Source organism: Leptodactylus fuscus, chromosome 5, assembly GCF_031893055.1.
Source record: "Leptodactylus fuscus isolate aLepFus1 chromosome 5, aLepFus1.hap2, whole genome shotgun sequence".
NCBI classification, from domain to species: domain Eukaryota; kingdom Metazoa; phylum Chordata; class Amphibia; order Anura; family Leptodactylidae; genus Leptodactylus; species Leptodactylus fuscus.
In genome coordinates this window covers 52,283,110-52,295,692 of record NC_134269.1, presented here as the reverse complement: position 1 = coordinate 52,295,692, position 12,583 = coordinate 52,283,110, and the positions used below count along the sequence as shown (strand labels likewise).

General features: G+C 41.6%; 1 protein-coding gene across 2 annotated transcripts in view; it reads right to left on the bottom strand.

The window, feature by feature from the left end:
• The window catches only part of IGDCC3 (immunoglobulin superfamily DCC subclass member 3), a 93,190-nt gene that overhangs the window by 26,443 nt on the left and 54,164 nt on the right, over positions 1 to 12,583 (bottom strand). For both annotated transcript variants that reach the window (XM_075273151.1, XM_075273150.1), the window contains exons 3-6: positions 8,762 to 8,906; positions 7,484 to 7,614; positions 7,259 to 7,396; positions 3,932 to 4,090 (exon numbers count right to left, since the gene is read on the bottom strand). In XM_075273151.1, coding sequence (XP_075129252.1) covers positions 3,932 to 4,090; positions 7,259 to 7,396; positions 7,484 to 7,614; positions 8,762 to 8,906 — 573 coding nt within the window. The remainder of the gene's footprint in view (positions 1 to 3,931; positions 4,091 to 7,258; positions 7,397 to 7,483; positions 7,615 to 8,761; positions 8,907 to 12,583) is intronic.

Sequence of the window (12,583 nt, the reverse complement as noted above, 5' to 3'; positions counted from 1 at the left end):
TTTATTTTTGGGAAAATAAGACACCCCAAGATAAATATCACAAAAATTGATTTTCTCACCAAAACAGCAGTTTTTATACTGATGACCAATCCACAGGTTAAGCCTTCAGTATATGATCAACGGGAATCCGACAACTGGACCTGACACCAATCAGCTGACATGGCTGCCTCTGGGCACTGGAAACTAATGCTGTGGAGGGAGCCGGAAGCAATGCTGCTTCTATTCACGTAACAGTTGTACAAGAGAAGTAACCACCTCTATAGTCTAGATGGGGCTGCAGTTCAGCACTTGAACAGGAGCAGAACTGCCTCTAGAGTTGAGTGATAAAATTCAGACTCCCCTCAGCCACTACTGGGGGAAGAGGGAGATGTAACACCTACCATTTTGTTACTGGATTCAAAGTATAAGTAGTATACAATAAGCTCCTGAGTTCTCCCTAGTGGCTGCAAGGACCTAGAATGCCTTAGGTGGCATTCACAATAAATTGTCAATGTCCGTTGCTGTCTTCTTCCGTCATAAGATGACTGCAACAGACATTAAACTGTTGCAGAGAATGGTCACAACCTGATTATGTGTCTATTCCACTTGACACTAAACAATATGATGGAAGAAGAAAATAAATAAGATAAAAGATAATAAGATAAAAAGATAGATAATAAGATTTTGTGACGATAAAGTCCTGCATGCACAATTTTATCTTCTGTTACAAAGGTAAACAAGCTTGAGGGACGATAATGTCTGTCATGTTGTTTACTAGAGATGAGCGAGTAGTATTCGATCGAGTAGGTATTCGATCGAATACTATGGTATTCTAAATACTCATACTCGATCGAGTACCACTCGCTATTCGAATGGAAAAGTTTGATGCAGAACCAGCAGTGACTGGCCGAGTGCTATACAGTCGGCCAATCAACGCTGGTTCTTCTCCTACCTTTAGAAGTCTTGTCCGTGCAGCTTCCCCGCGGTGTCTTCCGGCTCTGAATTCACTCTGCCAGGCATTGGGCCTGGGCAGAGCCGACTGCGCATGTCCGCTTGTAGTGCAGGCATGCGCAGTCGGCTCTGCCCAGGCCCGATGCCTGGCAGAGTGAATTCAGAGCCGGAAGACGCCGCGGGGACGCTGCACGGAGAAGACTTCTCGGAGGATCCAGCCCAACCATCACTCGTGGACTTGGTAAGTATAATTTGATCGAATGTTGCCTACCCCTGTAACGAGCATTTTCCCCCCATAGACTATAATAGGGTTCGATATTCGATTCGAGTAGTCGAATATTGAGGGGCTACTCGAAACAAATATCGAACCTCGAACATTTTACTGTTCGCTCATCTCTATTGTTTACATTAGTGTCAATGGGAACGGACATAGCACTAGCCTGTGACCGCTCTCTGTGACCGTCCTATGACGGAAGACAGCAATGGACATTAATAACCGGTAGTGTGAACGCCCTCTCCCCCCTTAACAAACGTGTTACGTAGATGAATTGCAACATGTACTGTAAGTGGTGTGTGCTGTATTGTACTAGTCATATGTGACAATAATATTTTTCCCATTACATGTGATAGTCGTACTAGAGGGTCAGTTTGGGGAAATGAATGTGTAATGGGTTATCGTACTGTGGGTCCTAGAAGCCACTCTGCCCGCTCTGGGTATATTTACATATAGGAATAAGCAGTAAATTAAATCTTTGCCTCGGGTGAATAAAAAACCTAGCTATACCTCTGAGCAAACATCTGCCTTATGGTTGTAACAATTTCGGGAGCCAGTTATCCTGGTGGTGTAAGAAAATTGCAATATGTAAATGAGCTTTTAGGGTGCAATTGCAATGGAATTGGTCTTTATCTGTTCCTAGTGCCTCATTAAACCTTACATTTCTCTTATCTCCATTTACTGTGCATGTGAATGCAGTCTATTGTTCTCTGTGAGCAGCTGTTACTGCAGAGAAGGGCCGACTTTAAGTGTTCTTCATTTGGATTGTTAAAAAGAAGTCCAAAAAAATATCTACCCCATGATCACTACTTTACCGTTCCTATCTCCAGCTCTGGGAACCTGCAGGAAAATTTCCATACATATGTGTGACGGATCTTAGCAGCTCTTTACCCTTTTATTTTAGTGGTGATAGCCCCCATAACAATAGCGTGGGAGCATAAACTAGGGCTGGGAATAAGATTGATAGCACTGAGGGTGTGCTGCACGGCAATGCAGGGCTTTGTCAGTACAAGAGCAAGCAATAAAAGGAGTATGCACAAGACAGAATCAAACATAAAGAAGTTAGTGGTTATGGTGCCTTACAGTAACCATTATTACATAGACAATACTAGCGCACTCAGCATATCTACATGCACCACTATTCATCGGAACATTTTCAAATGGGAATCTTTATTTGCTAAATGCAGGCATCACTGAAAGATGCTGAGTAGGGAAGTGGGAGGATACAGGGGACTGAATGCACAGATTACTGCCTTTGTCCATGCCCTGTTCCTTTCTTTCTACAAGGAATAGCGCTGCTGGGAAAATTCGGAGACTTCCATAGAAGAACTTAATAGGGTCAATATATTAACACAGTCACTGCTGATGCAATCCCGTCTGGCCTTCAATCTGTTGCGTACATTACTTAGCAGCATTACTAATTTAATGGAAGAGAAAAGAGCAGTGAAACATAGAAATGTAATCACTCTACCATGATCGACCTCCCCTCCTACCGGGACAAAGGCAACGCAGAATTAGCTCTTTATTTTACTTGGGTCACTTAAGAATCTCTGCAATATTTCATTTAGAAAACAAAAAGCATGTTTTAATCTTTAGCCCAAGGGTATACATTGCATTGTCTTAATATTATTAATACCATGCACACAAATGCAGGATTAAATACATAGACATGGCTTTCTTCTGCATAACAAAATATTGTACATTGTGTAGTCAATGCAACAATAATATTGCAAACTCAAAAAACGCCTCCCATTCATTTCAATGGCAGTCAGTAGCAGTTTTTTTTTTTTTCTGTAGCTGATTTTTTTTTTTTCATCAATCTGATATTGATGATTTATCTTCAGGATAGGTTAAAATTTTTAGCCTTCACCACTTTAAGAAAGTGATTTTATATATATATATATAGAGAGAGAGAGAGAGAGAGAGAGAGAGAGAGAGGCTTAAATCTAAAGTCTCAGATTCCTCTTCTTTTTATCTTGATTCTACCTTTTCTTCATCGGTTTATGTAACACTGGGGCAGATTTATCATTCCCTTTACGCCATATTATTACGCCATGATATTGTGGCACACATTTGGCACAAGGCCCTTTTCTAACCAGATGTTCCGCACCACGCTCTCCACATTGTACAGATGTAAGCAGAGTGGGCCACTGTGGGGATGCCTTGGCCCAATATATTCATTAGAACTTGTGGTGTAAAATATGTCAGTGTTAATAAACCTGCCATACTGTGTGGTCACTGGCAGTATGTCTTATAAAAGTTTTTGGTGGTTTATCTCAGTGCGATCCAATTATCATGATGGCATACTGTAATGATCCATTTGACAACCTGAATTTCCTGACATGTCTATTTTAGTAAACAATGGGATGCAGCTCACAACATACTGGATATACTTACACCACATCATGGCTGGTGTACACATGTGCTGGTATATACCTGTAGGCAAGTATGCAAGTCTGTTACATTCAGGTTGAGTTATTTAGCCACAGTTGTAGTCACACATAGGTCCTGTTGCCTGAGGGCAAACACCCATATAAAAAGACACTGGTATTGTAAATGGCATATGGTATGGAGGGTGCCAAGTTACAGAATTTGCCTTGAGGTCCAAGAATTTCATGTTAAGACTCATTGATACAACTTCTTATATCTGAACTTATTTGCAAATCTACCTTGGGTTGAGAAATTATATGTAGATTTATGGAGTCAAACAGGTACCTGCTCACTTACCCTGCACAACAAGCCTTCCCTGTGCTGTCCTGCGCACCCTGGTTCCTGGTTTATTGGCAGCACATACATAGACTCCAGAATGATGCACAGTTAGGTCTGATATCATCAAGTTTCCTGTCCCTAAAACTTGAATTCCTTCCACACCAATAGGACGGCCATCTGAAAGACACCCAAGTACACCAAATGTAACTTTTTCAGGCCCGAGTGTGCTTCCAATGTGTGGCCGAGTATGCAGCCATTCGAGTGACAGCCAAGTGCCTTTCATTATGCATTCACATCTATGGGGCTTCCAATCCATTGTGTTACAGTGACATAAAGTAGGATAGGACCTGTTCTAAAATCATTAGTTTCATCGCAATGGAATGGATCAGACGCCCCCATAGATATGAATGCATCACTGAATGCAGAGGATACTCAGATGTCACTGCGAGCCTCGGCCCCACAAGGGATGCACTACCAACTACAAGTCCCAATGGATTAGACTCTGTATGGCCAGCAACACAAATTTTTGTTACAAAGATCTTTTAGTCAAAAAAAAAAAAAAAAAAGTGAATAGTCATATGGAAAATGTAGACTAAAAGCATAGCAAAATAGGTAAATGTTTACAACACAGCAGCTCTCTGGGGGCACATTGATATCTATATCTAATAGTATGGTAAGAGGGCACTGCTAAGAGGGTGCCCAGGGAACCTGCTGATGTAATTGTTACACGCTTGTAGACTGTGACGGAGACTGGGAGATCGAGGCTGAAGTCCCAGGAGATGTCAAGTTTGGCTTAGACATTGACACATCTGGAGCAAAAACAGGTGAACTTTGTAGGAAAATAAATCACACTCTTAAAGGGAAATAATAGAGACATTACAAAATATTTCAGATAGAAAACCTTGTTAATATCGATGCAGATTATGGAGAAATGGAACATTTCAATTTTGGCATGAGGTTCCCTTTAAAGCCCCATGCACATAATATAGGATCTATATGGGTCTGTGAAAATTAAACAGACAGAACATAAGTGGCTCCATGTTTTGTCACAAATTCTATCAATAGAATAGAGAGAATGAGCTGCAGAAAATGGACAGAATAAAATTTGCTCCATTTTTTGCAGATCAGTCCTATGGCTCCCACTAGGATCCATAATAATATGGTTGTGTGAATGGGTCCTTATTCTGTAAGAACCTACAATATGAAGTATAGATACTTCTCTTTTTTCACAAACCACTCCTAGTTTTGGCTTAAAAAGCAGCATACAAAACCTGAATCTGCATGTTTACACTAAAACAGATTAAAATACTTAGAATGCAAAAATTCTGAATTTAATTCTGAAATGATTTTTGCCATTATGTGACCAATATTATTCAATTATAGAAAAAAAACTGCATCATGTACAGTAATAAAGTAATAATGTATATAATGATCTGACCAATTACATTAAAAGGAACAGGTCAGCACTTTTAACCTCGCAAAACAGCTGACACCACCAAATTACTGGTGACCAGGAAACCAATTTAACCATATGTCGATTGTTCTTAGTAAAAGCATGAGCAAGAACAAGAAGTATTAATCTGACATGCAGAGCAATTCCAAGTGTCTGCAGGATGTTCCCTAACATTGAAGTGTCCTGAACTCTACAGTAAACGCTCAGTCAGTGGCATAACTACCGGGGTAGCAGTGGTAGTGGCTGCCTCAGGGCCTGGGACATTAAGGGTCCGGCGACAGCCACTGCCGCTGCATTTTTTTGGGGGGGTTTTATAGGCCGTTATCGGCTGGAGTAACTCCAGCCGGTAACAGGCCCCATTCACTTAACTCTCCGGGCCCTGGGCAGGCTTCGGGCCTACTAGTGTGACGTCACATGACCGGGGCCTGCGTCGATATGCGTCATGACGCAGACCCGGGTCATGTGACATTCCGTACATCATTAAAGATGGCCGACATCAGCGGGGAGTGCAGCGGAGCCGGGGATAGGTAAGTAACAGTGTTTCTTATGTTTCTATGCTCCCCTTGGGTCTCCGATTATTATACTCTGGAGTCTGAAAAGACCCCAGAGTATAATAATTGTTCATGGGTGTCCACAATGGGACATAATAGTGTGTGCAGGGGCCACTATGGGGGCATCATACTGTGTGTACAGGGGCCATTATGGGGCATAATACTGTGTACAGGGGCCACTGTGGAGAATAATCGTGCAGGGTGGATGTCGGCCGGTCAGGGTCTTTGGCGTTAGTTGGGGGGGTGTCAAAAGTTCACCACGGGGCCCCCTAGTTGCGCCATTGCACTCAATCATGCTTTCTACTAAGAATATCTAATAAGAATATATATGTTTAAAGAGGTCTTTTCATGACCTCTCTTTATCAAGCTGAGTTACTTTTCACATATTATTCTATAGAGAGGGGTGGGAAGAGGAGGAGGTAGATTCTGGAGAACACACACACAAATAACTGCAGTTGCTATTCTCTGCTACACTGTCAGTCAGGGAGCTCTTGTAACATTGCTAGGTTTCAAGGCAACCGGCTACCAGTGTAGAGAATGAGGCAATAAATCAACTAACAGCTGCCCCCTCCCCTCTCCATAGACTCCTGCATGTGAGCTAGAAATGGATATGGATTTTAACTAAACAAACAGACTAACAAGGTTGAGGAGAGCAGCCTAACATGTGGAGAAGGAAACATATTTCATATTCCTGAGTTTCTTATATTCACATGTACTATTCATTTATGAAAAGTTGATTTATAAGAGGTACACTTTAGTTTCTTGGTCACTTAGCCAGTCTTCTGTTTTGCAGGATCAAAATTGCTGAGAGATTCCTTTTAACTAATGATCTGACATGCTTCAAATACCCTGGATCTAATATTGCTCGCTACCATGATCTGTGATTAGAATTTCAAGGTTTATATCATACGTGCAAATTCTTCCTGAATGCCCTGGGGTCTCCCGAAATTAGAGAAGACCTCTACAGCAAGAGCTGGAAAAACTTCCAGGCTTGGGCAGTTCTCTGTTACAAACAGGGCAATGACCAGCACATTTTCTTGCCTTTGTCACCAAAGCACAGCCTGTCCCCCTAGTGGGCATGGTCTCGCCGAATTGGGACATGATCTCCCTGATGCGCTGTTCTCCAATGAGCAAATTTTGGCAAGTATGGTTTACTGCTGAGATGAGGACATTTTCATTGTCTTTCCAAGCCACTTTAATATCCCTTTTGTGAAAGCATAGAACCCTGATAAATGCCCAGTTAGTTCATAATATGGTTGACCCTAGAACTAGATATCGGATGTCCAGTCTGTCACAAAGATTACCAAAGCAATTATTTGCAATTACGCCAGTTAGTCATACCAAGTCGACTCCAGGACACAATAGGTCGAGGATTTCCAGTAGCCATGCACTCAAGAATCGCTGTCTGGTGAACAGTCTTTGTGAGGTTCTCTGGACCAACTAAGATCATTGGATCCTTGTATCCAGTGTAGTGAGGCCCTATAATAAATAACAGCACAGTCACATATAGCATATCATAACATCTTATATTAATATATCAGAAGAAGACATATACAAGGACCTCACCTGTGACTGTCAACACAGCTTCAGGACTGTATTTAACACCCGCTGCATTGGATGCCACACATCGGAATGTGCCTGCGTCCTCAGCCTGGAGTGCAGTTATCTGTAGCACACCGGTGGGAAGCAAGGTGTATCTATGTAGAATAAGGAGAGAACAGGATTAGTCATGAGCATTATTTCTGCCCACTATTGCTTGTATAACAGATTCTAAACTAAGGCTAAGGCCCCACGTAGCGAGCTGCAGCCAAAAAGTGCTGAGGAAAAGACTCAAAAACACATTGAGATTTTTTCCACAGCACTTTTCACAGAAAGTCTCTTTCTGTCTCTAGGACACCTATTTAGAAAACGCCAGTGATTCCATAGGTATAATTGACATGCTACGATTCACTAAAACGCCACAGTTTTTGAAATCACAGTATGTCTGCTGTGGTAATTTTCTGCAAAGTGGGATTTTGCCTAATTCCACTTTGCAATAGTGTAATACGTAGCATATTTGCACCGTGGGGCCCCAGTCTAATTTCGGTTACCCAAGCCACAAGCACCAGAGTTGACACAGTCATAGTGGTAATATAGCCTCCTTCAAGATCCAGTGCCAATGAAGGGGCTTTCAAGGATTAGAAAAACGGGGGCTATTCACATTACTGTTATTTTGATGGTCTGTTTCAATGGACTGCCAGAATATAGGTCACATCCTATTTTTGTTCGTTTTCACAGATCCCTCCATACACTGTAATCTATAGGGATCTGTGAAATCGGACGCCCCTTGGGTGCAAGGCTATTCATGCATATGTGGGCTGATGCAGCATAATTTTGCTGATAGAGCCCCTTTAATATGGTAGCATGCATAAGTATCAGGACAAACAGAGTCTTAAAGAGGACCTTTCACGACCTCTGCCAACTTCAGTTCTTTTCATCCATCAACAGTCCCCGCTCCACTGCTTTTAGCATAGATGGATTTTTTTTTTCTAGCCCCAACCACCCCTGAGCAATCAATACTGTTATTTTCAGCATCCAATATGTTAATTAGTATCCCTATTGACAGGTGGGAGGTCCTGGAATGGATCATATAGCCTAGTACTGCCCCCTTGACATTAAAGAACCCTAAGTAGTACATTGGGTGCTAAAACTAACAGAAAACTTTTCTCAGGAACAATGGGGGGCTAGAGAAAAATTCCAACTGTGCCAAAATATGTGGAGTGGAACCTATTAAAAGATGTAGAGTCATAGTTGGTGAAGGTGGTAAAAGTTCCCTTTTAAGTTCTTGGTAACTACAGTATGTACCTGGGGTTCTCTGTATCGATAATTTCACCACTCCGCTCCCATACAATTTCTGGCTCTGGCAGACCGTGGATCTGACACTGAAATCTGGCCACACCACCCTCTTCTAGGGTTGCATCGCGGGGAAAGATGTGAAAGTCTGATATGGCTGTGGAAGAAAAGCAACATTGTCATTCATTTAATGACTCGGACGGTAAATTTCTCATTAAGGTGTTGAATTAACTTTAAACAATTGCTCTTCATTCATACATCGAGCCACCACATAGCTCCGCAACACTAAGGATTGGATTAAATCTAATACAATGGGGGATAGTCTCAATAGCTTCACAGATAAAAAGTTGAGTGTTCCATTGTATGCAATAAAACTCGAAATAGAATTTTCCTAGGAAGTACAGGCTACAACCTGAATTGTTGCTATGGAAACAAATTTTATTTTTACTCCTCACCACAATTCACAAGTCGGAATACAAAGATTTTCTAGTTTTGGATTCCTAGTTTTAGGTTTCCCTTTTAAGGTTAAGTTCCTATGTTGCGGAAATGAAGCATTTTTGTTGCAGATTTTGCTGCATTTTTTTGTGCCAAACCCTTGATTCGCTACCAAAGCAAAATTGAGGTCAGTAAACGCCATTACATTGCATATGTGCCATTACATTGCATGTATGCCCGATGAGGTGCACCGACTTCAGCTTCACGAAGCACAATGTACATGCTCTGATGTATTGAAGCAGACTCTTGGACTCATCTGCAACTACTGTAAGTTATATCTTAGAGATTTCTACACATTGTGGGGACACTCTGTGCGGACTGCTCTTCGCTTGGTCTGATGTAGATTATGTAACCTGACCACGATTGGGAGGAAGGACCTCCGATAACGCTCCTTCTCACACTTGGGGTGAAGCAGTCGGTCACTGACAGTCACGTCATGACAGTCATGTCAAGGTCTCATACATGGGGTGGCATGGTGTACAATAGAGGATGGGATAGAGGTATATTGTGGATGGAGTATGATAGAGGATATCATAGAGGTGATGGAGGATCTTAATTAATATCTGAATACTCATAGTGGTCTGTTTTTTAGTAAAGAAGTACTCCAACAAAAATGTTATCTTTTAGCGTGTTAGCATAGTACTGGTAGCTCTATTTGTTATCAGCTTTGTTTGGATCCTTGTTGCACCATATGACTAACACTCAGGCTCTCCTATCCATACATGCTCTTCTGTGTGGACTGAAGGTTGGTTTTTGTCTATGTATTCCTATGAGATACTCAACATGAGGTTCAAGAGAATACATAGATAAACATATACAATTGTTAAAAACAATGGTAAAACCATATTAGACATCTCCACGTATGGTGTACACAACAAAATTCACGTTCAATGAGTTTTCACAAATACAACTCCATTACATATTCCTTACTAGGGTATATGGACTTCTATGAGGAGTCCCTGACAACAATAACCACTTGCTAGAAGTGTCTAATGCTAAAACCTTAGCATTTGGCTGCTTGCCAGGGTCAATATTAGAGCTTTTTTAAGCTGCACTATAACATATGCAAGAGGTATCCTCATAGCAAAAGTAAAAATGATCCTCTTATTAGGGTGCCAGGTTTGACTTCAAGGAACTGGGTATTATTTCCCTGTCTACAGAGGTTCAGTGACCCCTGGGCCAATTCCTCACCCTGTGGAGACTCTTGCACAAGTTCTTGCCATTGAGTAGTGACTAACCTGGGCAGTGCCCCCTCTTCCCAAGGCCCCCTATAGTTGCCCCATGGTCTGCTTCTACGATATGTACATTCTTGGGTTGAGCAGTCTTATTTTCATAGCTGCTACAATTTCTTCCCGGTTATAATGATCCCATATATTTCATCATTCTTTAGTGCAGGCTCATTGCCACCATCGCACACATGTACCCAAGGGTGTTAGCGTCTTTGTATGTGATTCACACCCATTCTTCTCCTCTCAGCTTTACCTCCCTTTTCTGTCACACTGCACCAGATGGGGGCAATGTGTTAGCCTCTATAAAATGCCCCTAAGGAATATCCTATCGCTCAGGTATTTAACAAAAGTGACAAACTGGGTTTCCTGTATGTTACTCCTTGCACCTTTACTTGAATCTATAAAAAGGTGAAAAAAACAGTAGACAAAAAAATTTGTATATAGTTATTCAGTGCAAAGTAATTACGGACAAGGTATTTTCTATGGTACATTTCTAGTGACACCATATGTCTTCAGAAAACAGGAAGATGTAAACTTCTAAGAGGGCCAGACGTGCTATAGCGGAGGAATAAATATTCATAGGAAGCCAATTATAGGTGTTCAAGCGATGTATCACGTGAGTGTGAATGTAAAATTAGCACAATTTATACCTTTATCTCCAAAATGCCTTCCAGTTATTACATTATTGGTAATGACTGATTTAAGGTGTTTCTTCACAGCGTCTTCCAGCTTAATATGGTTACTTGGAAATGAGCCACAATTTACAGCATCTTTTTTTAATGTTTCCTAAAATTCTCACATGTTCATCCCAACTTTTAAAAAAACCTGATAACATCAGCGTACAGTAACCACAATACATATGCCTAGCCTATGGATGTTAATGAGGAGAATCCATCTCTCTAGGCCTTGGTCTACAAGCAATGGCTGCCATGTAGTACTACATTTATCCTGTAGTGGATAGGCTGGTAACCATCAAAATATTCTGGTTGCCGGGGTTGCCACGAGCCAAACCTGGGGTGGACCGCATTCCACTAATGGGACTACCAATTGAATGATATTTCATCTCAAATAATAATCCTGTGGATACGCCATACATATGTGATAGTTGTGGGTACCAACTTGGAGTGTCAACAAGTGGTAGTAAGCCAAACGATGATGAATACAACTGTGCTTGGTTTTCTCCATTCACCTCTATGTTGAGTTGAGTCGAGAAAAGACAAAAAATGATGCATGGCATGAGTTTTTCATTGTCTTTACATCCGTGAAAAAACATGGCTCCATTGACTATGATGGGTCTGTGTGCTGTCTGTTCTTTCATGGACAGAAAAGTAGTAAGTGTTAAAGGGCCCTTAGAATGCCCACAATGGTCCTCGTCTTCATTGGCGCCAAGCAAGTGCCTCAAGAAAATGAGACGACCTCTCGAAACTAGACTGAAAAGTGGTTTTCTTGGCCAATATATACTATTCATAAGTCAACATATTGGATGTCATGAGATTAGTTGTAAAACTCTATGTGACTGTTCCCTAAATCTGAATGAAATTTGTGAAAATTTGCTCCAGAAATAAACAATCTCATTGGATCCAAAATAATGTTTGAAACAAATCTGCCCGCTGTGGCCATGGCATTACACATATCACATTGCTAATGTTGATAGACTCTAAGAGACAGTCTACTTCCTGGCCTGGTAATGTATATTCTAGGGGCAGATTTTACCCAGTGCATAGAGACCAATCTTAGCCCTAGTGACAACCGGACAGACTAAAATCTCTGCCCAGTTACACGGCCTTATCTGACAGTTCTGCCAAGCAGATGAGTCTGCAGCATGACTGGAAAGCAGCCTCAGGATTTGACCTACATTTCACTGGAGCAGGATTAATGCAGCTTGTGCAGAAAATCCCGAGGAACCAGTGCCACTCGCAACCTCTGCCCAGTAGATATTCACAGGGGAGGGGGCTTAACCTCTGTAGTGCCACAACAGATTAAGGCTGCACTATTCAACCTGCTGAACAGTCACAAGGCTATCTGTATACTAAGCACTGTCCTTTTCTTTGCTCAGTACAATTATTAACCATTTACAGCGCCATTGAAACCCCTTCTAACTTCTTACTGG